We start from the raw sequence: 27,565 nt of genomic DNA, 5'->3' as shown, positions 1-27,565 counted from the left end.
GGCATTCAAGGTTCTGTTAGGTCTCCTTTGGTGCTGGTGACAGAGCCCAACTCAGACTGCCTTATGCTGTCTGCCAGCTTCACTCTCAGGCAACTCAGCCTGAAAGGAAGAAGGCTAGAGGTGGGAAAAGAGAGAGTATTGAAGATTTTGATTCCTGGATCCAACCACGCCTGAAGCTGAAATTCCCTTGGATTTTCATTTATGTGAGCCAAGAAACATCACGACCACCATTTATTTCTGATTGCTATTTTCAGTAAATTTGGTTCACTAAATTTTCTGTTACTTGCAACCATCTCCTTCCTGTAAGTGCCCTTCTTGGCTGAAGTTAGCCAGGGTGGGCTTGCAGCCACAGAACCCTGATGTACACAAAGGCTCTGCATGACCCAGGCCCCAAGACACTGCCAACCTCCTCCTTACTAGCAGCCACACTGGGCTGCCTCCCCCAGGTCCTCTCCCCCCTCCACAAGGCCTTCTACACTCTGCCACTTCAGTCCAGAACATCCTTCCCCACTGTGCTCACTGCTGTCCTTTCTTCCTTCAGCTCAGTGAAACCTCTTCCAAGAAGTCTCCTCTGGCTGACAGGGTCCCTCAGACTTTCCCCATGATGGTGTTATAATAATTACAGGCTATTTACAATCATTTATGCTTCTGCCTCCTCTTACCCGACTGAAGGGTAACTGGAGGCTACTCAGATCCGCTGTGGTCACCCCAGTGCCCAGCATGGGACCTGGCTCCAGGTGGGTGCTGTCCAGGTGAGTGCAGTTCCTACCATGTCTGGGAAACCTGAGGGTGTTTACAGGGTCCATGGTTTGTGATCAGAAACAGTGCCAGGTCATGACACTCCCTACCTGGACATTGGCCCTGTGAGTTTCTGGACTGAAAGAACAGTGTGTGTGTGTGTGTGTGTGTGTGTGTGTGTGTGTGTGTTGGAGTGATGAAGGTTGACTTTCCAACCCTGGCCACACACTATATTTTAGGAACCACATGAGCCAAAGAGAAGCGTGTTGCTGCTTTATTAAAACTTCTTCCCCATCACACAAAGCAGTAGCACAAGGGGTGTTGGTGGGGAGCCCCTTGCACAGCCCTCTCCCTCTGCACCCCCTCACAGACCCCAGAGAACCTGCTTCTGTGGCCTTCTCTCCACCTTTGGGTCTGTGCCCTCAGAAATCCTGGCCCCCAGGGAGGCAGACAGAAGAGGTGGTACAGGTACCAAAACCTTCCCTATGGCCCCACCAACATAAGCCCCCAGGGCTGGGTCTGTGCCCACAAAGGGTTGGCCTGTTTTGACTGAACTAACCTGTGGATTTAGTCCAACAAATGCATTTGCCTGATTTCAGGGCTGAATTTCTGCTTGACCCAAGTGTCAGGCAGAGCTGGGTGGCCTCAGCTGACTGGCGGTGGACAGGCTGCAGGATGGGCCGAAAGTGCATTACTAGAGATGACCGCGGTTGAGGACACCTATTTCCCAGGACCCATGGCTATGTGACCACACTGGCCGTGAGTGACTGGTTGTTGAGGATGACTACTCTTTAGCAAACCTATTGTGTGTCTGTAGAGGCTGTTTGATGATTAAAACAATGGCTACTTCCTGTTTTGGCAAATACTTGACTGCATTTTCATTTGAATGAACAATTATTCAGGACTCACAAGGACTGAATTGACCACAGCAGGCAGTTGGGTTATTGGACGAGATTGAATTGAATGGTTTGGGGGCTAATTTGAGTTTTTTTTATTATTGGATGTCTTCACTAAATTAACTGAGGGTTGGCTAACTTAATCATTGTTTAAGCAACTATTGGAAGGAATTGGACATATGTATTTGGTGGGGAGGACCAACTCATGATTACTTGACTAAATTGCTCTGTGAATTGACAACTATTTACAAATCAATGCAATGGACTTCGTTGTTTGACCACATTATTTTCACCGAACTGACAAGTGTGTTTTTGATTTGTCAGCCCCTTAGTAAAACTGGTCAAGTTGAGAGTTACATAACCAAACTCACTGACTTTAGAAAGACCAGTCATGTAGACCAGTGTCAGAGCCGATCGAAAGAAGCCAAGGGCTGTTGGACTGAATTTTCGAGACCCAAGGAATCATTCAGCCTAAAAGGGTTGACCCATTGTGAGCATCTCCCAGGCCCCACAGGAAAAGCAGGCCAGCGAGGGGGACACAAGCGGATGGTCCTGAAGTCAGCCAGGTGGTTCACCCAGGCCACGGGGGCCAAAGCAAAGAAGCGGATTGCGAGGCAGCTCCGCCCCTCCCAGCACCAGGGCTGGGGCCTGGCGAGCATCACACCTCTGAGTACGGGGGTGGTGCTGGGCCCCCTTCCGGAACCTTGTATGGCAGAGACACGGCTTCCTCATAAGACGGCAGGACCACCTGGGAGAGACAGAGAGACGAGGACTGAGAATTGACCAGTTGGGACCACCATCCCAACCTGGGGTCAAGGGGCTCCAACCCCCAGCTCTGACAAGATGATGAAAATGATGATGAGGGTGACGACTATCATGCTTTGGGTACTAACTATGTGCTGGGCAGTACACGAACAAGACAGGTGCAGACGGACTTGTTTCTGCCTGTGCAGCACCTAGCCCCCTTGTTCTGAGAGCAGTACACCGTGTTCCCTGGGAAAACATTCTCAGCCCGTGTGCTTTCAGAAGAACCGATCATCCTTCTGACCTAAGGGAGTGGATATGAGACCTGCAGTGGTCACTCAAAGTAGGATTTCATCCTCCCCGGCAATCCATCACTGGTTTGGGGATAGGCTTGTGACCCAGGCTGGCCCAATCAGACATGCTCCTGGAATGTCTTTCTTTTTTGGGGGGTTACTTAGAGGGTGGGATGTCAGTCTAGGGCTATTGGCAGCTGTTTTGTCACCATGCAGATAGGGATGTCTAAAAATAAAATTTCTGGACATCAGGCCTCAGCTATACCTGAACCAGACCCAAACACTGGACTTCCAAGTTCTATAAGCTAATAAATTCCATATTTTTTTTTAACATAAGTAAGATTGAGCTGGGTGTCTAACACTAGCAACCCAAAAAAAAGTCTTAACCAATACAATCCCCATTTTACAGATGAGGAAAGTGAGCCTCCAATAATTTAAACCAGCTGCAATTTTGCATCATTTCTCCAATCATCTGCTTCTTAGTGCACTTCACCCTTCTTCCTGGAAGATCCCTTCCCCTTTCTCAGCTAACTTGTACCAACTGACAGTCTAAGATTTGGTCAGGTGCCACTTCCTCCAGGAAGCCTTCCCTGAAACCCCAGATGAGGCTAGGTGCCTCCTCTGTTCTCCCATTGCCCCTGTGCTTCACAGCAAGTTGTAATTGAATCTCCATGTCTAGGTTCACTCTGGACTATGCTCTCCTCCAGGACAGGGTGGCATCTTAATTTTCTCTACATGCAAAGGGTTGGATGTGAGGCCAAGAAAGAGTAAGAGGCAGAAAATGTTTAATGCGTGAATGAATGAATTGAATCCTAGACAATCAGAGCAGAAAGGGATCTTTACACTTCTTCTGGTCCAGCTCTTATCTTACAAGTGGAGAGACTGAAACCGAGCAGGGCAGAGAGACCTGCCCCCAGTGACACAGTGGGGGCAGACCTGGTCCCTGACTGCCCAGCAGGCTCACCTTCTGTAGCATCTTGGAACCACTCCTCTCCTCAGCCGAGTTCGTGCACTTCATCAGTCTGTAGCATCTCCACACACACTTGAACATGTAGACCTGGAAAAAAGGCCCAGGTCAGGCTATGCTTCATGATCCCCTTCTCACCACCCCAGCAGGCCTGGGACAGATGCTACCTGCTTCCTGTGGAACGCCAGTTGACCCCGCAAAGCCACATTCAACTGCTGCTGCTCAGACGCCTCTTCTGGCTGGAGGGGGCCTCACCTGCCAGTCTCAGCTATCCAAGGTGCTCTCCTTTTCACTGCCCCACAGACTCAGCACAGGGAGGTTTCTGGAGGCTTCTGAGCTACCCTCCAGCCACTCTGGCAACACTCCTGCAGATCCTGATTCTTCACCCCGGGGACAGGAAACTCACCACCTCTTAAGGTGGCTCCACCCGTCCTGAGACAGAGCTAACAGCCAGAAAAGTTTTCTACAAAATCGCTTATGATATGTTGATTTTTTAAAGCAAATTACCAAACTGTACACAGTAGTGTTTTATGTTTATCGATGCGTAAAAATTATATGTACAGATGTATATATCTGTCAGATGACATGAGCAATAGTTTTCTCTTAGCAATTGATGTAAGAATTGGGGAGAAGTTTTCCAGGGTGGGGAGTGAAGTCCCCAGGGTACATTCAAGGAGCAAGAGCCAGTAAATCTCTCTCTGCCCCTAAACTGCCTTCTAAGGAAGAAGAGCGGGTCCTGGTATCTGGAATGTCCCCTGCCTCATGGATTCCCATGATGGAGACTTAGAGGGAGAAGAAATAAATAAAATGAGCCATGAGAGAATGAAGTATGAAGGGCCAGGGCAAAGCAAGCAGGTGGAGAGTGGTCACTGAGGCAGAGTTGGGCAGACCTAAGATGTGTGAATAGGTCTCCATGTTAACAGAGAACAGCCCCCCACTCCCACTGGATGAAAATAACAGGAGAGGGCTGGGGGGAATGGAGTTGTGTTTGGGCAGTTTTTCTCTAGCAGCGTGTATGATGTGAACCCCTACTTGGGTCCCTGTCAGCCTTCAGAAGTGTTCTCACTGAGCATGACTGATGCACTTGTGATAGCTCAGTCCTTTGAGGAAGGGTTAAAAGGAGTGAAGCTGTTTCCAGTTTGGCATAAAGTGAGAGCAGAGACTGCTCAGGACCTCAGATGAAAGGAGGCAGTGATGTCTGGTAACACCACCCGTAAAAAAAAGGAGGGGTGGGGCAGAAATGCACCCAGACATTCGAAGTGCTACTCTCTGAGAGGCGGTGGATGATGGGCTGATCATCTTCTTTCTGCTCATCGGTAGTTTCTAAATTTCTACAGCGATCATATGTTACTTTCACAATCAGAAAAGAACGCTTTTAAAAGCCCTTCCTTCTCTTGAGTCGACACCAGCTTCCCTGTGGCTTCCGGCCACAGGTCCCCACTGTGGCCTCCAGAATCCCCATGAGAGTCCTTCGGGTACTTGGAGACAGTGATCACATCCCCCTTGAGTCATTTCTTTCTCAAGCTGAACTGCCCCGGTTTCACTGACTCCCTAAGACGGCAGAGTTTTCTTGCCGTTTCACCTTCCTGTTCTGCTGCTATTAACACATTATTGACCAGAGACATATTAACATATCTTTCGTTACTCAAATGTTACTGACCATTGCAGGCAGGTTCTTTACCATTGAGCCACCAAGGAACCCCTTCATTGACCAGAGATGTATCAATATGTTTTTAGAGACTGATACAATTAACACACTCCTGTCTGTCACCATATCTCTAAGAACTGGGACCTGAAATGGAACTCTGTCTTCCGGGCCTGACTGCTCCTGAGAAAAATAAAACCGATCTCCTTCCTCTTTCTCATCACCAAACCTCTAATAATATGACCTCAGGACCTGTCTACATTTTGGTGCCTGAATCACAAAAAACTGTTGACATGGGCAAAGCAAGACACAGGATGTACCTTTCACAGGTGAGATCCAAGACCCAGAGAGAAGTGACTTGAAAACCAACCGTATAGCTACAGAAGAGAAAGCTAGGATTCAAATCCAGGTCTTTCCGAATCTAATTCCAGACAGAATAGCTCCTCTTTCCCCTAGATCAGGGTTTCTCTGAGTCACACACTAAGTCCCTAACTAACACAGCTGGGTCTTCACATATCCACTTGCTCTAACTTGGGGGTCCCTGAGGATCCCATGTGGGGTCAAAGGAGCTGGTGTGGGGAGCACTGGAGTTTGGAGCCCACAGCAAGGAAGGCAGACATGGAAGACACGCTTCCCTGTCTCCTAACAGCCTGGCATGGGAGGCCCTGGAGCAGCACAACCTCATCACCCCTCCCTGAGCCGTGGGGCAGGGACTACTCACCTTCAGGATGAGGACGGTGATGAAAGCGATGGAAAAGATGATCATTATCTTGATGAACTGGTTGTGAGTCATACCGTCCTGGCTGGGAAGGTAATTCTGAAACAGATGTGGGGGCCGTTTCAGTGCCTCTGCCCTAAGGAACTCTAACAGGAATAAAAGCCAGCTCTCCATACACATAGGAACACATTATCTCAGATGATCCTTGCAAGGGCCCTGGGAGGCCAGTGCTAGCTATCATCAGCCCTGTCTGGCAGGGGAGCAAGCCCAGAGAGGCAAATGCAGCTGATGCCCATCCAGATGACCCCTATCTGGCTGGTGCCCCCATTGTCCCCATCATGTCCTTCTCCAGAGGGTAGTCTTGGCTGACAGATCCACCTAATCCTGAAACACCTGGGGGGCATGTCCCCTCCCCAGGGGCAGATTACAGCAGGACTGGTTGATGGAAGGTCCTGCTCTGAGGGCACAATCTCTGCGGCATACGCAAATATGTGCACATATCCTTTGACACTCCGCCTTCGAGTGTGAGTTAGACTTAGAGACTCACTTCTCACAGACAATAGGATGTGCCAGAGGCAAGTATGACCTCGGAGACCATGTGGCTGTCTCCTCCTTGCTCTCACTTGGCTACTCACTGGGGGAAAGCTGGCAGCCATGACATGAGGATGCTCAAGCAGCCTTCTCAAAGGCTCACATCGTTGGGAACCAAGGCAAAGAGCCCCACAGCCATGCCAACAAGCCAGCCTGGGAGGGCATCCTCCCGATTTAGAAAAGCCCTCGGTGTCCACAGTCACATGCCCTCAAGGCAACCTCAAGAAAGACCCTGAATCTGAACGACCCAGCTAAGCCACTCTCAAATTCCCAATCCTCAGAAACTATTCAGAAATCAATTGCTTATTGTTTTAAGTCACTATGTTTGCGGATCATTTGTTAGAGACCAGTGAAAAACTATCACCATCTCTGCACTGCAGTTCACACTGCAGGGCGCCCTCTGGGATCCTTCAGGGCTACTCCTAAAGCCACATATCTGCCTGACTTCTTCCTTTTGTCTAACCTGCTTCCCTGGCTCCTTTCAGATTTCTTCCTGAGAACTCTCCTTCAGGAAATCACTCACGCAAGAATCTCCCCACCCAGCTCTAATTTCAGAGAACCCAGCCTAAGCACTGAGGCACAGAGAGAGGAAGCAACTTGCTCAAGGCTACACTGTCAGTGATGGCAGCGAACCCTCAGCTCAGACTCACCATGTGGTTCATGGACTTGAAGTTGAGATAGGTGGGCACCTCCATGTAGGAGCTGCAGAGGGTCAGGATGCTCAGGCAGAAGTCCAACAGCTGTAGGGTCATCAGTGGGACCTTGGAGGGGCTCTTTGGGGGAAGAAGACAGACCAGAAAGTTAGCCCCAACCCAAAAGTCTGGGTTCCATGGGGCACACAGTGGACCCTCAGTTTGAGAGACTGCCAGCCAGAAACATCAACAACTCTCTGGTCCATGGTGCCCAGAAAGAAACAGAAGCTCATTCCTCAGACATTGCCACCATGGACTGGTGCAGACCCAGGACAAGAACCAGGATGTCCTGACTCCCAGCCCAGGGTCATCTGCCGCATAGCTTGTCAGTCTCCTCAAAGGCCACAGTCAGGAGAAGTGTGAAAGCAACTCTGTAAAGCTGAGTCAGTGATTGGCACCAGGTGTCATGGGCATTCCCACCAAGGATGCTCACCATCTTCCCTTCCTTTCTTCAATGTGGTTGAGGGACAAAGTAGGAGCTCGGGGCAGAAATGGGGCGTCCCCTTTCCTATGGTGTAAACTCACCTTTGTTCCATGCTTACCACATGCTGGGTGCCCTGTGCACGTATTCCCCAGTTAATACTTAGATGTATGGATGAGACATGATCTCAGACACATTTTACAGGAAGAAATGCGGGCTGATTTGAAGGGGCTCAGAGACTTGCTCAACCTCACCAACTAGAAAGGGGCCTTGTGGGCTCCTGCCCTCACCAGCCTGAGCTCCTCTGTCTCCCCCACTGGAGGTTGGGAGGCACGGGACAGGGACACGGGACATACTCACCACCCGCCTGCTGCTCCGGGAGGCAAACTTGAGGTAGGCGGGCAGTTCGATGTAAGAGCCCATCAGGGTGAGCAGGCACAGGAGGAAGTCCATGATTTGCAGGGACAGGAAGGGCAGCAGGTACTTCTCCCGGTTCTGAAAGGCAAGCCCAGCATGGTTGGGGTCCCTTGCACAAGGGGTCTTGTGCAGCCTGAGGGTCTCCGGCACCCCATGGCCTGAAGCTCCCTTCCCTCCCTGAGAACCTGGTGCTCTCTTAAATCATCTGTGCAGCTCAGCTGAGGTCACCCCATGGGGATCCACGTGCCTTCCTCTGAGCGAGCGTCTGGACATGGGGAGAAGGCAAGACCCAGGCCCTGAGGGTAAGCAGTCTCAGTGTCCTGGGAGACAGCAGGAACACCAGGAACAGTCCTCATCTACACAGATAAGTGCTCGGGGCTGTAGGACCCGGGTCTGCCTCAACTCGCTCTTAAGAACCCAAGAAGGAAAGACTTTGTGTCCATTTGACAGATGAAAAGGAATCTGAGAAGACTTCCTGGAAGTGGAGTCACTGGGACTAGAGCTGGAAAGAAGCAGGGAGGGAAGGGGTGGGCATTGGAGGCAGCAGGGCTGGCAGGAGCTAAGGCCTGAAGGTGGGAAAAAGAAAGCTTGTGCTGTTTTAACAATGGATCTGACCTCTGGGTAGCATGCTTCCCAGGATGTTCAGTCACAGTGAGAGGGCCTGGGAGGTCAAGGCTGACATCCCTCTCCTTCAACTGCAAGCAAGTGACCACTGTGACCAGTATTAATTCGTAGGAACCCACAGCTGGGGACAAAATCAGAGAAAAGGTGGTTTCGTGGTTTCTCATGTGGTTATCCAAAATTGCTCAGGAGGCAGCCGGATCAGCCCAGGCTAAAGCTCAGGGACTTCAGTGACGATCGGATCCATTTTCTTAGCTGGACCATTTGTGTCTCTGCACGACCCCCCAGGAACCACCAGGAACCAAGGCGAAAGCCCTCCCTGGGTTGCAGGGCCCCTGAGAGAGTGATCTTAGCTAGGGAGTGAACAATGGTGTTTGGAGCAAGGTGGAGACAATCCAAACCAGCACCAAATCACCACCCCACCCTGCTGGCCCTGGGATACCCGGCCCACTGTCTGCCCAGAAAGGATTCTCTTTCCGGGGCCCGCTCCCATGACTGTGTGACCTGGGCCCTGGCTTCCTGCCCACTCCCGGGACTGCCAAGGGACAGACAGGTTCCTCTTTGCAGGAGGCTGAGCCGCAGTCCGTCTCTCTCATCTGCTAGCTGGTTGGCACTGAGCTAGACGCAGCTGCACCCGTCCCTCTGCTTGGGCTCCTCGCACTGATTACAGAATCCACTGCTTTCCTCCCTTCTACCTAGGCCTCAAAATGCCCCTTCCTTTTCTCTCTACCAAATTCCCTGCCACCACCTGCAATTCAAAAGGATGTGGTTTGGCAGCTAGTTCAGCCAAAGCGTCAGTGATGAGCGGCGGCCACAGCTGGCTGAGCACACCCTTGCCCACGGAGGACAGATGATTTTCATAGGAAACTGGGGCCTCCAGCCTGAGGGGTCTGGTGTGGAAAAAAGGTGGAAGGTTTCCAAAAGCTAAGTTTGAAGATCTCAGGGTGCAAGTTGGATCTCCACCAAATACCTGCCTCCCACCTCTCAGCATCCAGGGCTGCCCATGTAGCGGGTGTGACTAGGAGAGGGAAGGAGGGCAGCGAGGGTTCCATACCCACCTCCCAGGTCCCAACTCCCCTGCCCTCCCCAGCCAGGCCCTCACCTTGACCACGCCAACCAGCAGGCTCAAGCTGATGATGAAGAGCATGGTGATGAGCAGAAAGCTGGAGACCAGTTCAGCTGAAAGGCAAAGAGAGCGGTGAGGGGCCCAGAAGCGCCCCCTAGGGAGGCATTCCAGGTTCCAAGGGCCACACTCTGGGAACCTCTGGTGTGGGTACTATGCCAGTGAGCAGGAAAGCCCAGGCCCTGCCCTCCTGCGGTTCTCAGTCTTGAGGGGCTACCAAGTTGCAAACAGAACATTTCAGGTAACAAAGATGGCGTAAGAGAGGGAGAGGGGTGGCAGGGGCCTGGGAAGGCCTCTAAGGAGTTGGCCCATGAGCCAGGAGGCCAGGCAGGGACCCCGAGACAGGGCCCAGCTCGGTGTGGTGGGTGCAGCCGGGGGAGGGTAGCGTGGAGGGAGCAGAAAGAGATGAGAGGTGAGACCAGAGAGGTGAGCAGGGGCTGGAGCCCACGGTGAGGAGCTGCGTGACGGGCACCTGTCTGGGCTAAGCAGAGGGCTTCCTGCTGCCGCAGCCACTAGTCCAGACTAGAAGGGCTGGTTAGGTTTGCAAAGTGGGTCAGTGGCTCGGTCATGGCCGATTCTTTGCAACCCCTGGACTGTAGCCCACCAGGCTCCTCTGTCCATGGGATTCTCCAGGCAAGAATACTGGAGTGGGTTGCCATTCCCTTTCTCCAGGGGATCTTCCTGATCCAGGGATCGAACCCTGGTCTCCCACACCGTGGGCAGATTCTTTACTGCCTGACCATCTAGCAGCCTCCTATTTGCTCTCACACCTGGAGACCTCGTGCGGACACTTGGGAATTTCTCCACTTGCAGACGTCAGAAAGGACAAGTGGCAGGGCCTCAATTCCAGCTGCTCCACCCCTGGCCGGTGCCCCTCCCCTCACCCCTCCCCGCCCTTTGGCTTCCCCTGGACCTACCGATCCTGAGGTAGCCCGTCTTTGAGAACTTGCAGGAGGCCTTGCCGTGGGCCACCTCCACCGAGTGCTCAATGAACAGCAACACACTCATGATCTGGGGGCAGAACAGAGCATCAGTGAGCCGGAGTCTGCACAGTCCCACCACCAACCACTTCCACCCCAACAGTATGCAGTCGGGGCCCGTAAGGAGAGGTCCTGGAGGAGGTGGAATGCCAGGCAGTGGGGCATCCCGGATACAGTGTGGCCTAGAGAGAGACAGCTCAAGCTCTTAACCCTCCTTCTTCTTCTTCCTAGCTGTGTGAGCTTGGGCAAATTATTTGACATCTCTGTGCCTCCGTTTCCCCATCTGTAAAATGAGGATAATCCTGACAGCTACCTAAGGAGGCTAATGGGGGGAGTAAAGGAGAACATCGCAGGACAGCACTTAGAACCACACCCAGTTCTTAGCAAAGCTGTAACTGTGACTACTGAAGGTTAGGCTTGAGGAAGTGGGGGAAACAGAGGGCTCTCGCCAGGGACTGGGCCCCTGCTGTGTACCCTCTTTTATAACGACAGGCTCTGGACATCATGGGGTCTTAGTCACAGCATCTGAGCATGACAGAAATTCAAGTTCTTGGGATCATCAACTCAGACCTGGGAGTCTCTGATCTATGAATGCCAGTCCTCCTGGCTTTTCAACCCTCGTGTGCAAATGGAGATAATACTCATATTTGTCTCATAAGGTTGTAGTGGGGCCAGGTGGCATGATTCACTTAAAGTACCTGACAAATAATAAGCACAGTCTGTGCTATTATTATTATTGTTATTATTCTCTCTGGATTATAAAAGATGCTTGCTCCTTGGAAAAAAAAGTTATGACCAATCTAGACAGCATATTTAAAAGCAGAGACATTACTTTGCCAACAAATGTCCATTTTAGTCAAAGCTATGGTTTTTCCAGTGGTCGTGTATGGATGTGAGAGTTGGACTGTGAAGAAAGCTGAGCACCGAAGAATTGATGCTTTTGAACTGTGATGTTGGAGAAGACTCTTGAGAGTCCCCTGGATAGAAAGGAGATCCAACCAGTCCATCCTCAAGGAAATCAGCACTGAGTATTCATTGGAAGGACTGATGCTGAAGCTGAAACTCCAATACTCTGGCCACCTGATGGGAAGAGCTGACTCATTGGAAAAGATCCTGATGCTGGGAAAGATTGAAGGCAGGAGGAGAAGGGGATAACAGAGGATGAGATGGTTGGATGGCATCACTGCCTCAATGGACATGAGGTTGAGTCAGCTCCGGGAGTTGGTGATGGACAGGGAGGCCTGGCGTGCTGCAGTCCATGGGGTCGCAGAGTTGGACACAACTGAGTGACTGAACTGAACTGAGAAAAGGACTGTGTCTCTCTTGTTCACTGCTCTAGCTGCTATAGATGAACAGACGGATGGATAAACAGATAAACCCTATTCCCTCAGGGGACCCTTGCTAAGAATGACAGAAAAGGGGCAAACCTGACGGACATGAGCATTGCTGTGGTCCTGGCAAGAGCTGTGGTTCAGCCACAAAGCTACAGTTTCAAAGGACCTTAGAGGTCACCTTATCCCTGCCCTCTATCTTCTAAGGCAGGAATCCTATACCATGCATCCTCTACTTGAATGCTTCCAACCACAGCGAACTTAATCTTCATTGAGTTCATATCCTTACAGCAAGCCTTCTCCCCATCATACATACACACTTCTCCAGTGCCATCTGACCACACTGTGAAAAAGACTGTCTCCTCCCTTGCAGTGGATGGCCTACCTCTATTAATATGGCCTAAGTTTGCATGGGCTTTCTAGGCGGCCCTGCACTAGTAACTGATGCTCAGCTGACAAACACCATCTGTTTCCCCCTGGCTGACTTTTGATGGGTTTTTTTTAGCTCAGACAGAGGTTTCAATTTGTCTTCCTGCCATATTACATCCTGTTCAGGGGGCAGAAAGGAACAGCAAAGAAGACTGATGAGGAGCTGGGCTCCAGAGTCAGGCAGCTGCTAAGTCACTAAGTCACTTCAGTCGTATCCGACTCTGTGTGATCCCCATTGATGGCAGCCCACCAGGCTCCCCCGTCCCTGGGATTCTCAGGCAAGAACACTGGAGTGGATTGCCATTTCCTTCTCCAATGCATAAAAGTGAAAAGTGAAAGTGAAGTAGCTCAGTCGTGTCCGACCCTCAGAGACCGCATGGACTGCAGCCTTCCAGGCTCCTCCATCCATGGGATTTTCCAGGCAAGAGTACTGGAGTGGGGTGCCATTGCTTTCTCCGAGAGTCAGGCAGAGATGGATACAAATCCAGGTCATTATGTGACCTTGAGCAAGTCACTTTACCTCTCTGAATTCCCTCATTTGGAAACTGGCAAGCACTGGATTTAATGGGAAATAAATTGTCTTGTATTTGCAAAGCACTGAGCTTCAAGCCCTGCAGTGGGTACTCGGCAAGTATAAACTGCTTTTGGCTGCTGTGAGTTGACATGGGCCCCCTCTACCTGATGAAAAAGGCTTTGTTTCACCAGAACTGTGGAAAGCAGCTCACAGCAGAAGGCAGATGTGGTGGGGGCTGTGGCTGATACGCACAGGAAACAGCTCAGAGAGAGAAAGGCTGCTTCCTCACCTCCTAAAGACTAGAGTTCCAGGCCATTTTCCCCCAGTTTCCCCTGTAATGAGGGAAAGAGAAAGGGAGGCACGTGACGGCTCAGTTCAGGATAGAACAGGGCTCCCTGAAAGATGGTAAGCTCTGGGGTCCCTGAGATGTGTGAGCAGAGCACAGACGACTCGCCACAGCTGAGCTTAGAAATGCATGATTATCTATCAGCCGTGATACAGGAAGCCTTTTGAAGTCCCAAGAGTCCAGGATTGTCTGAGTCTAGGACGAAACTCAGAATCAGACAGTCTTGACATCCTGCTGCTAGAAAGAGTCTGTCTGCTTCTTTTATAAACTCCTTCTGCTCATTTTCTGAGCTCAGGTTAGGTGGCTGGACCAAGGACACACAGCAAGTTGGGGACAAAGAGGAGCCTGAAGCCCCAGTTCCCAGGGCTGTCCTGATGCCTTCCCACACACCCCAATCCCCAGGTCTCCTCGGAGCCCTGCTTTTCCTGACTCCAGAGGGCTCAGATACTTTGATCATGTACCTATGTCAATAAAACCGTTTGCACACACTACTCTGTTTCTTGATTTCCAAATTATACGCATGTGCCACCATCCTGGTTTAGAGTGAACATCATAAAACCTACACGCAACATACCCAGAAATGAATAAAGAACATGACTGAAAAATTTAGAAATTGTAATATTGTCATTCTGAGGCCCCAGTGGTCACCTTGGGTATCACCCCACTTTGGAAACCAGTGCCAACCCACAAACCATTCCCGAGATTCTCAATTCTGGCCCTGACACTCTCCCACAGCCCTGCTGCCACCTCAGCAATCCTGCCACTAGCGTCCTAACTACCCCTCTTCAACCATCCCCTCCTGAATATCCTGGGATCCCAGGAACGAGAGCGAAGAGGGGGGACCTTTATACAGCCTGATTCCATGCCTTGTTCACCACCCACACCATCCCTGTGATCCTCCCAAATCCAGCAAAGGGACTGTTCTTAATGCTCCCACCTCCATTTCACAGATGGGAAAAGTGAGGCTCAAAGAGGTCCGGTAACTTGTCCAAGGCCTTTCAGCTGATCATTTGTAGGACCCCAGGCCAATAGGCGCTGGATCTGATTCTCTTCCCCCCTCCAGTGTCCTCCCAGCATCTCCCCACCTCCTGGCTCTGCCTGAGGTCTGCCCTCCCCCACTCCCATGTGAGAGTCCAGCAGAGCCAGCAGGGCCCCACCTCCCCTTCCCTCTGCCGCCTCCTCCACCTCCCACAGCTTGTGCTAGAAGCAGCAGCAGACACTAGAAGCATTTTTACTTTTGTAAAAAACCACCTGTGCTTAAAACCAAGCTCCTCCTTTACCCCGTTTCACCTTCTCATCCGACCATCCTGTAGGAGGAGAGTGATAACCCTGTCCCCACTTGCCAGATAAGAACCTGGAGGCTCACAGAGGCAGGAACCAACCCCAGAGCAACCTCAGTCTGACTCAGACCCTCTGCTGGCCTCTGACAATCAATGGAAGACACCAGTCCCTGATCCAGGAGGAAGACAGGCATGTCAGTTCTGTAGGAGATGAAGCGGAGAGGAACTGACATTCCCTGAGCAGCTACTCTGTGCTCAGAACTGTATCCACAGGCTTGTACCACCATCTCCCAAAACCCTGCAAGAAAGCCAACATCTTCCCCATGTTAGAGATTAGGAATGGAAACTCAGAGAGGAAAATTCACATGCCCTGTGTCACGTGGCCTGGCTGGGATATGAACCCTGTTGCCTGGGCTCCCAGAGTCCAGGCTCCACTCCAGGCTGAGTAGTTGATCTGGGGCCAAGCCCTGGTCTCACCAACCATCCGCCCACCCTCCTCAGGCCACCGACCGACCCTACACCCACAGCTCAAGGGACCACAGCTAGGGTAGAAGAGGCCTCTCCCACTGTCTCACGGCTAGATAACCCTGGCCAAGTCCTGGCTCCTCCCTGACCTCAGTTTATCCCCTCCAGTCAATGAAGAGAGTCACCCCTATTCTCACTGGAATGACTGAACTCCTGCTACCCATGGCATGTCACACCCAGGCTGCCCAGGGTCTCCCACCCCGGAATGCACCCCACTCATCAGAAAGTCCTCACTGCTCCACCCAAGCCCCCAGACAAGAGCTCTTTGTAGTTCAGAAAGTACCTGACTTACCTATAGCATAAGCTAGGAGAGGCCAGGAAACCCCAAGAGTCCAGACTACCCAGGCCACCTGGCCCTCCCCTTCCCCTCATCTCCCTCCTCCCACTAGAGCAGAGTTGTCCTCTCCCTGAGTCTGAGCGCCCGCCTGGGCCATGATTCATGCCCTCCTGGGATAGGAATGGGGCTTCCCTCCTCCCACAATGCCTGGGCACACGGCATTCACTTGCCCACCTGTTCCTCCATCACGGCATCTTTGGTCAGTTACAGCTAAGAGCCAGGGTGCGGGACTCAAGTGACCCCGCCCCAACCCCGGCTCTGTGCCCTTGAGCAAGCTCCCAACCTCTCTGATCCTCAGTCTCCTCCTCTGGGATATGGGATAATAATTGGACCTGCCTGGCAGGGCTGCTATCGGTCAAATGGCACTCCAGCCCTGAGCCTGGCACACAGCAAGTGCCCATCGGTACACACTGTTGGGCAGGTATACACCTGCTCCCTTGTTTGTTCATCCAGTAAACACTCTCTGAGCACCCACCAGCTCCCAGCCCTGTCTGGAAAAGTCACTGACCCTGGCCTGCAGGTGTCACAGTCCCCAGGGGAACCCAACAGGCGACCAGAGTGTTCAGAGCCATGTCATGGGACATGCGGGAGGCTGAGAGTCCCTGACGAGGGACTGATCATAGCTGTCTGGAAGGCCCCGGGAAGGTTTCACAAACAGGAAAAGCTTGACCATGGCTTTAAGCATTTCCAGAAGAGACCTGGAGCATGCCACGACAGATCCAGGGAAACTCGGGGGCAGGAATGACTCTTCCCTGAGAGAGGGGATGTCACCCATGGGCACGTGGAGCCCAAGGAGAGGCAGTGGCCAGCCCAAGGCCACACAGCAAACAGACTGCAGAGTCAGAGTCAGCTTGAGTCCTCCGGACACCGCACTCAGGCGCGGCTCTGTGGCCGGTGAGTTCCGACCACACTCAGCCCACCCACTGCTGCCTTCACTCTCCATTCCCCTTTCTCACCTCTTCCCTCGCCTTCTCCCTGGTTTCAGTTCCCACTTTCATCCCCACCCCAGCTCTTCTTTCTCAAAAACAAACACACAACTTCCCTAAGCCGTGTGATGGGGGAAGTGGCCAGGAGGCCAGGAGAATTTCTACTTGTTTTCCTGGCGGTTCTGAGGAGCAAACCAACAGCCTGAGCTCAAGTAAAAGGGCAGCTGAAGGAAAGGTACGCAGCTCAAAATAGCCTGGAGTTAAAACTCCCCTCCAGGTCCTCCCCACCATTCTAAGCAAAACAAAGAACTCTCTCGCAGGAAGAAAAAAAAAATGGACATTAAGGTTGATTACCCCCAGCTTCCCGGAGAAGGCAATGGCACCCCACTCCAGTACTCTTGCCATGGAAATCCCATGGACCGAGGAGCCTGGTAGGCTACAGTCCATGGGGTCGCTAAGAGTCGGACACAACTGAGTGACTTCACTTTCACTTTTCACTTTCATGCATTGGAGAAGGAAATGGCACCCCACTCCAGTGTTCTTGCCTGGAGAATCCCAGGGACGGGGGAGCCTGGTGGGCTGCCGTCTATGGGGTCGCACAGAGTCAGACACGACTGAAGTGACTTAGCAGCAGCAGACCCAGCTCCCAGCTGGTCCCAGCCTCTGGCCAATCACCGTTTAAGAGATAACTACTCCGAACAACCTTGGAGAAGAACAGGCCCCCTTAAGACAGTAGCTTTCCACATACATGCCTATATATACTTACTCTTTTCTTGGGTAAGTGCAGCAGCTCACTAATCTGACTGCTGCCCCTTCTCGCCTCATTAAAGGTGATCTGTTCCTGTACAGTGCCCGTCTCCTTCTTTTTTCCGAAACTTGCCTTCCTTAACCTACAGCAGCAGTTGTAGGAGGAGAGGAGGAGGCCAGGAGGGCAGGGGTATGGGAGCACTATTGAACATGGCCGTGGCCATAACGGCGGTGATGCCGCAGCTGAGTGGAGTAGACACAAGGGTCAGGTGGGCTTGACAATGGTGCAGGAGCTGGGAGACAGGGACTGGCTGCCCTGTGGCTGGGCTATGATCCTATGGGCAGTGATGATAGAGGTGACGGTGGAGTGGCAGGCTGGTGGTGATGGAGGTAGCCACAGGCCTGCTGGGGCTGCCGATGTCCACGGCACTCCTGACAGCATGACATGATGATGGTGGTGATGACACCAGATCCCCTGACTCTGGGGATCAAGCACCATTTCCCAGTCGAAGAATGGGGGCCCCGCTGGGGCTTAGGATCTGCATAAGCATGCAGGCAGAAACCTATCCTCTGAGCTTCCAGGGGGTAAAATTGACAAAGCGATCTGACACTCAGTGAGCATCTACTACATGAGAGCCGGTGCGTGGGCCATTTCCTGTCTGTTAACTGAAATGACTCCTCCTCACAAGTCTGTGAGGTCAGAACTGCTGACCCACTTCCAATCCGAGGAGAACGGGGCCTGTGAGTGCCTCAGCCAAGGTTGCACAAGGAGTCAGGACCCGGCTCGTCCTCCGCCCTCGACAACGGAGATGAAGCGATTCGCACAATGGGAAGCTGGTCCCAAGCGCACAGTTCTTCCAGCCTTCCAGGGCTGCTCCAACCTGACCCCGGGTCCTCCGGCTCTGGGGGCCAAGGAACTCATGGACTCCTGCATGTTCAGGCTGTCACAATTGTTATCTTTCTCCTTCCCATCATCATCATCATCATCGCCCCCTCCCGAAAGCTCACTCCCCTCCACATCACCCACCCACCCTGCTTTCCCTGTGTGTGTGGAGGGGGGCCCCCTGGGGCTGTCTGGCCAGAGGATGGGAGAAAAGAACCAGATGCATCAGCGTCGGGAGGAAGCTCTCCTCCCCAACCCCACCCCACACTTCCTGTCGCAGCTTATCAGGGGCAACTGGGTGGGGGCCATTCCCCCCTCCCGCCTCTGCCAGCGCTATCTCCCCAGACACCTCCCCAGCCGGCCTAGATACCATCACGGGGCGCCTTCCCAGAACCACGGCTCAGCGGGTGCCCCAGCCAGGCTGCCCTCACTTCCCTGGGACCCCAGCTGCACCAGCCTCCCTCCCATCCCCGCCCCCCCGCCCCATTAACAGCCCCTCCTTCGCCCCACCTGGCCCCTCGACTCCTCTGCACCGGGTTTCCTCATCTGTAAAAGAGAAAGAAGGCTCCACCCACTAGCAGGGCTGTTGTTCGGAGCAGATGAGGTTGACAGATGTCTGCTACCAAAGACTTGATCTTCAGAAAGATCTAGGGACCGTGCCTAGGGCAGACACCAAGCCACGGGTCCCCGTGGCCACTGTAAGGGCCCCACGCTGGAAACAACCCCAGTGTCTTCCCCCTCCCTACAAGAGGCAAACATACAGTGATATATTCATGCAGTGAAATAGTATACAGCAAGGGGGAAACAAAGTGGATACACACAGTCATGCAGAAAAAGCTCACAAACACAGTGTTGAGAGAAAAGAAGAGCCCGTGATGTGTAAACTCATCCCTGGGTGCTTCTAGAACTACGAGGGTTGAAGGAAGTCAGTGAGGGCCGCATAGTGACGAGCGGGGGCCACCAGGGGCCCTTGGGGGCTGGTCCAGTCATATTTCTCAGTCTGGAGGTTACCTGGATGTTGCTTTCTGAAAAAGGTCATCAAGACATCCACTTATAGAAACTATGCACCAATAAAAGGTTTGCAAAAGTAAAATACAATTGAGATTGGCAGCCACCTACTCCGTGTCAGGCCCTGGGGATGACGAAGATGAATCAGGCAGGGCCGACCCTGGCCTTCAGGCCTCCAGGCCAGACCACAGGACCCCCAAGGCCCCCACAGGTGAAGGTGGGAGCCACCCCGGGATAGGGGGAGATGCTGAGAACTCAGGGTCTAGGAGTCGGGGCTCCACGAAGGCTTCTGAGAGGTGGTGAGAATTAAAGATTTCAACCAAAGGGCAGTGGGAAGGGTGTTCCAGGCAGAGGGAACAGCAAAAGCAAAAAAGGATGAGGTGCGTTTAGGAAACTGCAAGAAGCTTCTCGGGGAACTGCAACTTGGGCTCAGCACATGCCCGACACACAGGAGGCCCCCAGAAAATGGCAGCTGCCGCTGGGTGGCTGGACTGGTGGAGGGATGCAGGAGATGCTAAGGGGACATGTGGTTTTCCAGGGATGTGACTATGAGGTTGGCAGAAAAGGAAGAAAGAACACTCCAGGGAAAAAAGGAACAGCTCACGCATAGGTAGGGAGCTGGCAGAGAACACGTTTGGGATTGCACGCCCCATGGTTCATTACCCTGCAGTGGAAAGTGCCGGCATGGGAGCAGCTCGCTCTGGGCCCACGTCCGGGAAAACCAGTGTCTCAACCTCCGAGCCCCGTCCCTTGCCTGTGCTTCGAGTGTGACAGCCCAGCAAGGCCTGTCCTCTGCCCTCTGCCCTTTGACCTTTCAGACCTGCCCCTGTGAAAGAAGACAGAAGGGCAAGACTCCCCCTGAAGGAAGAGGCACTGAAGGTGAACTTTCTGACCCGCTGAATCCCAGGGGGACACTGCTCTTCTTGGAGGATGGGGGGTGGTCATCCTTTATGGTCACCCATTTGGGGGCTCAGAATGAGCCTCCAAGCTGAGTCCACGCTCCCATCCTCCTCCACTTTCGGAACACCCCCAAACATCCCCACAAAGCGTCAATTCCTTATTTACCTTCAGGGCAAACGCCCCTGCTGTGATAATAAGTGTTAGTATGACTGGAGCATTTAGGAGAGGTCAATTCCCTCTAATTTTACAGGTGAAATAGAGATTGCATCTTTGCACATGGGCTCCGTGTTTCTAAGAACAATGCTACCCGGATACTACTGTTGAATCCCACTCCATGGCTACCAGGAAGCCGGCCCTTCCCCCGACACAGTCTGGAGTAACAGCGGCAAAGCCTGGGCCTCGAGCAGGACTCTTGGGCTCTTGTTCTGGATCTACCCCGGGCTGCAAAGTCGCTTGGCCTGTGCAAGCCTCAATTTCCTCTTCTGTCAAATAGGGGCTCCGGGGTAGATCCCATTTGTTGGGTACTCGCTGGGTCTCTCACCTGGTTCCCTTTGAGTCTCTGACCATGCCAGTCATGGTTATTGGCCCCCAGATGACAGGAGAGAAAACTGAAGCTCGGAGAAGGAGAGGGACCCACTGGGCCTGCAGCAGGGCTGAGGGCTGGAAGGCAGGGAGCCAGCACCTTCGCTCTGCAAGCTCCCTGCTCAGCTTCCTGCCTCGTTAAAGGCTCTGTGCCCCTGGTGGTGTGGGGTCCCCTGGGAGACCAATGCAGGCCTCAGTAAGCTCAGATAGAAGTCCTGGTTCTGAGCCACTGCCCTGGGCTCAAAATAAAAGCCTCCCTTCCGGTTGGTGAGGGGCGGCAGGGCCCCGGACTAGGGTGCTGACCGAGAACCTTGGCCCACCCAGGCCCTGCCCTCCAGCCATTGGGCGAGGTCTGAGTGAGGCCCCAGCCCCTACACCAGGGAGGACCCACCCCGGGGCTGGTATGGCTCTCTGACAGCAGTGGGTCCCTCCAGCCAAGGTGACCCCCAATGGATGGAACCACCGTTCACCACCTCTCATTCCCAGAAGCCCTTTCTTTCTCTTTCCTTGGGCTTGAGAACCAGGAAGTGGGGATGGGACAAGGCTCACTCTGGGGTCTGGCCTGTCCGGGCCCACCTCTCACAGATGACTGGCCACCATCACTCAGCCCACCAGGCCTAGGGTAGCAAGAAGAGCCCAACTAACTCTGCTCCCCAGAAGGCCCTGCCTGCCACCCTACATTGGGCCCAGTTGGTCCAGGGGTCCCCTTGAAGGCCTCTGACATTTTATAAGCTAGAAGGCAGGGTGCATACCCTGGAGATGGGGAGCACAACTGAGTTCCCACCAGGGCGCCTTGGCCATGGCTCTGGAGAGGGGCCATGGCTCCCACCCTACCCCCGCTGGCCTCCCCCCGCATTCAGGCAGCATACAGAGCAAGTTCTTTCTGCCCCACATGGGGCCACTGGGCGTGAAGGCAGAGGTTTTAACAGATGGACCTAACAGTTAGGACCTATTTTTAGACTCTAAACAGATGAGCTCTAGAAAGGGGAGTGGCCTCTGGTCACATCCCACAGCCCACACTGGGCACTTGCCTGCCAGCCCCGTCTCTCGTAGGGCCACATCAGCTCAATATTTCAAAACCATCACCCTTGAGACAGGGACCACTGGCCCCATTTAACAGATAGGAAGCTGAGGCCCAGACAGCAAAGGCAATTGCCTGCTCAGTCACATTGTCAGTGAGTGATGGAGATAAGTCCACAATCTTTTCAGGCCCCAAAGTGGAGCAGAAAGAGAGAAGCCAAAAGCCACTGCAGTTCTCAGGAGGACAAACAAGAGGGCTTCCCGGAGGAGGAAGCTTCCCATGAGCTGGACCATGAAGAAGAAATGAACGCTGGGTGAGAGAAGGGCCTCTCAGACAGACGGACCACCCCTGGGCCATGGACCAGGTAAGGAGTTCATCTGTGCACCCGTGGGCTCACCCCACACACCTGTGTGCTGGTAGCCGAGGTCCGGAGCAAGCCCCTCCCCACCTCCCTGTGTGACCTGGAACTAGTCAGGGACCCTCTGGAGCCTGTTCACTCCTCTATGAAATGAGAGAACTAGGGCAAGCAGAGATCCATGAAAGAAGCCAGAGCTTCGTTTCAGTCTTGCCCCTGCTGACCTCTGCAACCTCCCCTACCTCATAAGCATCACTCCCTCCATCCCAGCTCCATGAGCTTCTCAGTACTTCCAAATCTTCACCTGCTGCTCCCTCAGCCAGCATGCCCTTTTTTTCCTCTACGTTCTGAAGCAAAGTCCTGCTCATGCTTAGCACTCAGGCCTCCTCCCAAAAGCCTTTCCTGAATCCCAGCCTCCACCTGGTGCATGCTCAGTAGAGTCCAACTCTTACTCCAACTCCATGGACTGTGGCCTGCCAGGCTCCTCTATCCATGGGATTTTCCAGGCAAGAATACTGAAGTGGGTTGCCATTTCCTCCTCTGGGGGATTTTCCTGACTCAGGGATCGAACCCATGTCTCCTGTGCGACTCAGGGATCGAACTCATGTCTCCTGTGTCTCCTGCCTTGCAGGCAGATTTTTTACCGCTGAGCAGCCCGAGAAACCCATAGCTTCTACGCCAGGGCTGACCTAAGGGGGCTTGTCTGTGCCCCCATCTGAGCCAGCACTGTTATCCTTCAGCACCATTATCACAATTTTTCCTTGGTAGGTTGGAACCCCTAGAGGACAGAGGCCATGAAAGAGTCAGGCCAGTGTGCTGGCCTGGGGCTGGGCACGGAAAAGAAAGACATGTTGAGAGTGAATCCACATTGACAAGAGGGTCCTTTAAGTAATAGAGATTGAGTGCTTTCTTATTAGCAGTGCCTCAGACATGGAGCCTGCTGCCAGCAGACCTGTAAGTCAAGCAGAACACTGGTAAAGAAGCAGTCTCTTTACAGTGGAGAAACACAACAGACAGGACCTCAGCCAGGTGATTAAGGTCAGAATCAACAGTGATAAGGCATGTGCAAGCATATACCCTCAATATGCAGTGCGGAGAAGGGCACTTTACCTCTGCGATCTCCTTCCCGAAACATGTTGTCCAAGTCTAACCAGGAGAAAACCACCAGACAAGTCCCATTTGATGAATATCTGACAAAATGCGTGACTAATATTCCTCAAAACTGTCTAGGTCATCAAAAGTGAGGAAAATCTGAAAAACTATCACAGCCAAGGGAAACCTAAGGCGGCGTGATGACTGTATACAACATGGGATCCCGAAAAAGGATCCTAGGGAAAATCTGAAGAAATCTGAATAAAGTATGGGCTGGTGGTTAATAATAGTAAGTCAATACTGACTCATCAATTGTGACAAATGCGTCATGTTAATGTAAGATGCTATCAATCGGGGAGTCCAGAAAGGGGGTATACAGGAACTCTGTTCACAGTTATCCTATGGATCCAAAACTGTTCTAAAATAAAATATTTATTTTTAAAATGTAATACATGCTCATTGTAGCCAATACTGAGAATACAGAAAAGTAGAAAAAAAAAAAATAGAGCTTTCACAACCTGTAACCCAGAGACAAGCCAAGGTCAGCATCAGTCTCATTTCCTCCTGGCCTTGTTTCGGCGTATTCTCTTGCTACAGGATTGAAATCACCGTGGGTGTAAGCTTTTTATCAGACAATGAATTTCTAATGGAACTCCAGGCACCTTGGGAGGGAGATATTTCTGGGCAAAAGGGTCTTCTGGGGTCCTTATCTCCTGCCATTAACTTGGGACAGACATGCTTTGGGCTGCCAGATAAACCAGAACCAAAGAGACCAATTTACAAAAGTTCTCTGACTCCTCTAGGTGTGCCACTTTGGGTCAGAAATCATTTGTGACCCAGGGAATCCTCTGCACAAACCCAGGGAAGTGGGGAAGAAGGTCCTCCAGCCGTTGGGCGTGGAGGTCCTGCAGTAATAACACCCCAATGACTCAATAAACGGAGGTACTGTCTCAGGATGCCAAGAGCCCAATTTAACCCTCCCTAGAGGGGCCCAGTCCACGAATAGCTCTCCGTGTGCAGGGCTGTCACCCACGAGTGGCTCCAGATGACACCAGTCTAGGTGATCAATACATCTGGAGGGCAGAGTCTACTTTTCTATCCAGATGTTCAAGGCCCTGACAATACACCTGCTATGTGACTGCCAGGCCACAGAGAAAGCCCTGCCCTTTCTGGGAAGGAGCAAGACCTCTCACGGAGAGGGCAGGAGGACCATCCTCCACTGGAATCTATCAAGCATTCCAGCCCAGAGAAGACTGCCTGGGCCAGCTTCCAGACTTTTCTTCCGTTCTCCTGCCTTCGGCTCTAGGACATCCCATGGCTCCCCATGACCCACATGAAAGATGGTGGTTCTCAGCTGGGTGTGATTTCACCCCCAGGATACATTCACAGTGTCTGGAGATATTTTGGGTCATCACAGCTGGTGGGGAGTTATTAGTATCTTGTAAATAAAGGCCAGGGGATGCTGCTAAACATCTGACAGTGTGCTATTCATGCTCCACAACAAAGAATGCACCAGCCCCAAATGTCAAAAGTGCCCTGTCGTGAAGGTCCAACCTCTAGCTTATCAATCCAATCCCCTCCCACCTCCTACTCCCCAACAGCCTCCAGTTGGTCTGTCTAGGGTCCCAAGCACAAGCCACGGTCCTCAGCCTCCACAGCTTTGCACACCTCTCCATCCCAGATCCACCCTCCTCATAACCAAACTACACCTCTGCCAGTGGCACTCCCCCAAGAAGGCTTCCTGATCACCCGCGCACACATTCTTCAGCTCTGTGGGCAGAGGCTGATGTCATATCGCTGTGTACAGGTGAGGATCTCGGATGGCATGAGCAAAAGGAAACCTCAAGAGTCACAAAGTCAGGGGTTTGCAAGGCAGACTCTGGGCCCTGCAGCCTGCAAGTAGATTTGACTCGGTCTGCCCAGGGATTTCTTTTTTTCCTCAAATCAGTCACTAACATGGAGACAGCAGAAGTTGTGGCATAAAAGCCCATGTTTCCTGTTTCTCCAAATGTCATAAGAGCGGCTGCTGGGGCCCACATAGCAACAATCGGCGGAAACAGAGAGCAGCTGCCAGAACAGACGCAGAACAGGCTTCCCAGGTCACAGCAAGGTCCACAGGCCCCAGGGTGCTCACTTACAGGAGCTGCCTGGCCCCGGACGCATCAGCGTTTGAGACCTCTGAGCCAGTCCACGCCCCTTATCCATCATCATGTAAAGGAAAAACTGAGGCCCAAGGAAGCAGCCTGTCCAAGGTTGCATGGCTAGTTAGCAGCAGAGCAAGGGTAGGGGCCCAGGGGCCTGCTTCCCACGGGGACACCCCTGCTTAGGACACTGTGTTTCCAAGAACATGATACAATCTCAGAGCTTGAAGAGGCCCTAAGGACTTGGTCTGGGGACAGTCAAGTGCCTTTCACTTCTCTCAGAATCACTCTCATATTGGCAGGAGCCCGGCGGAGCAACCTCTGAGCTCCACCCAAAACCAGTGTTCTGGGGATCTGACTACTTGACTTATGGGTGTGCCAGCCTCAGGCTCTGTGTCTGAGGCCCTGCTAATAATAACTTCAACTACCTGTCAGGTAGTAGTTCCCACTACATGCCTCGTAGATATTTATACCCTTGATCCTTGCAACAACCCCATCAGAGAGGTATTACTATTCTCAGGCTCATTTTTTTTTTTTTTTTTAGACAAAACAGACACTCATAAAGGTTAAGTAAGTGGCCCAAGGCTGCACAGCTAGGAAGTGACGAGGTCAGGACTGATACACAAGAGTCCGGATCCAGAGACTGTGCGCTGAACCCTGAGTGGCACCAGCGCTCTGAAGGTTGGGCTCTGGCCACAGCCCTGCCAGCTCTGCCTGCGACAGGAAGCAGATGCAACCAGGTCTGAACAGTTTATAGCAGCCTGCCACAGCATTGCCGGATTTAGGCTAATTTTAAGGAAGCCGTTCCAGGCTCATAAAAGAACTGTTAACCACAGGCCCTGAGTCACCCTGGGAGGGAGGCGCTGGGTCTGGTGAGCTGTGTGTGTCTCAGAACTGTAGGCTGGGGGGATGGGTCTGGACAGGGCCCGAAAACAGAACCCCAACCTTCAGCCACCTAGACAGAGGGAGAGCCTCTGGCCCCCGGGGGGCTACGACTTGCCCAGAATCACTCTGAGTTTATAAGAGACAAGACTCAACACCCAGCTGTGCGCACCAGCCTCCAAAGGGGTACCAGTGGGCCCGTTCCTCCTCAACTGACCCAAGTCTCCAGGGCCAGGCCAGTCACCCTGCTCATATGCAAGCCAAACCGAGAGGACTCAGGCCCCTCTGTTCCCTCTGGAAGCACAAAAGGGAGATTCCCGTTTCCCATCCCTTCCAGTGGCCCAGGCTCCAGGGAGAGTCGGCACAGCCGTGCCTGTGACCTGACCCCATTTCCTGACAACACTCCTGGCTCACATTCTTCCTGAGATTCCGGGTTTCCAAAGCACTTTCACATCTGGGGCTGTTTGCACCTGAATAAGCTTGTGGAGCTGAAGGTCCCATTTCACAGAAGCAGAAACTGAGCCTCAGAGAGAATGGCAGCTATATTGGTTTAGAACAAGGACCCCCTCCTTCCACTGCTGCCACTGCCGCAGAGCTCCCCCCGCCCCCAAACCCCACCCCCGGCACACACTTTGGACAGAGAGGGACCCTAAGGCCCAGAGCAGGGAAGGGACCGCCGGGGTTCTACGAAGAGGTGGTGAACAACGGTCCTCCCATTCAAGGGGGTTCAGTAGATGGGGGTGGGGCTCGCTCGCTCTCTGTCTTACACACACACACACACACTGCCCGGGGCACCTGCACACTCACCACATGGTAGATGGCCAGGGCGGTGGTAGCGATGCGCACATTGAAGCAGCAGCAGGTCTGGCGGATGGCGGCCGCGCGGGGGGCCATGATGCTGCCTCCCCTCCTCCGAGGCACTGATGGGGAAGGAACGAGGAGCCTGGAGCAGGGGCAGAAAAGGGGAAGCTGCCGGCTGCCCTCCTCACTTCCTTCCTGCCCCTCAGACAGGCAGGGGTGTGGGCGTCACAGCTGGGGCGGGGCGGCAGGGGAAGGGCCCCGGCCTGCCTCGAGTAGGACAGCGGGGGGCCGCCGCCACTCCCGGAGGGGCTTCCCTTACGTCTCCACTGCCTGCTGTTTGCCAGGGCTCAGGGCTGGGGTTTCAGCAGTTTCACTCACAAAACCCCGCTGACAGGATGCTCACCACCACCCTGGATGCAGGGACTGTTACCAGTCCCATTTCCGGACAGAAGTTAGACCCTCAGAGAGGTCAAGGCATCCACCCAAAGTCACACAGCAGTTAGTGCTGGTGGCAGGATTCAAACCCAGGTCTGCCCAGCTACAAAAACGGCTACTGCTTCGTGTCTCCCACCTTGTTAAGTGTTTCCTAAGCATGGTTACAAAGTCAGACGCAACTAAG

General features: G+C 52.9%; 1 protein-coding gene across 1 annotated transcript; it reads right to left on the bottom strand.

Moving 5' to 3' along the window:
* Window positions 1-994: 994 nt before the first annotated feature.
* LAPTM5 (lysosomal protein transmembrane 5) lies at window positions 995-27,161 on the bottom strand. The gene is made up of 8 exons (XM_027518120.1): window positions 26,953-27,161; window positions 10,784-10,877; window positions 9,846-9,922; window positions 8,066-8,200; window positions 7,243-7,365; window positions 6,005-6,100; window positions 3,636-3,728; window positions 995-2,382 (listed from the first exon to the last, which is right to left on the bottom strand). The coding sequence occupies exons 1-8, from the start codon at window positions 27,037-27,039 to the stop codon at window positions 2,293-2,295; spliced, it is 795 nt and encodes a 264-aa protein (XP_027373921.1). The 5' UTR covers window positions 27,040-27,161; the 3' UTR covers window positions 995-2,292.
* Between the last annotated feature and the right edge of the window lie 404 nt (window positions 27,162-27,565).

The sequence above is a fragment of the Bos indicus x Bos taurus genome, chromosome 2 (genome assembly GCF_003369695.1).
Source record: "Bos indicus x Bos taurus breed Angus x Brahman F1 hybrid chromosome 2, Bos_hybrid_MaternalHap_v2.0, whole genome shotgun sequence".
Classification (NCBI taxonomy): Eukaryota; Metazoa; Chordata; class Mammalia; order Artiodactyla; family Bovidae; genus Bos; species Bos indicus x Bos taurus.
The sequence above is the reverse complement of the archived record's forward strand: the minus strand, read 5'-3'. Positions and strand labels throughout refer to the sequence as shown.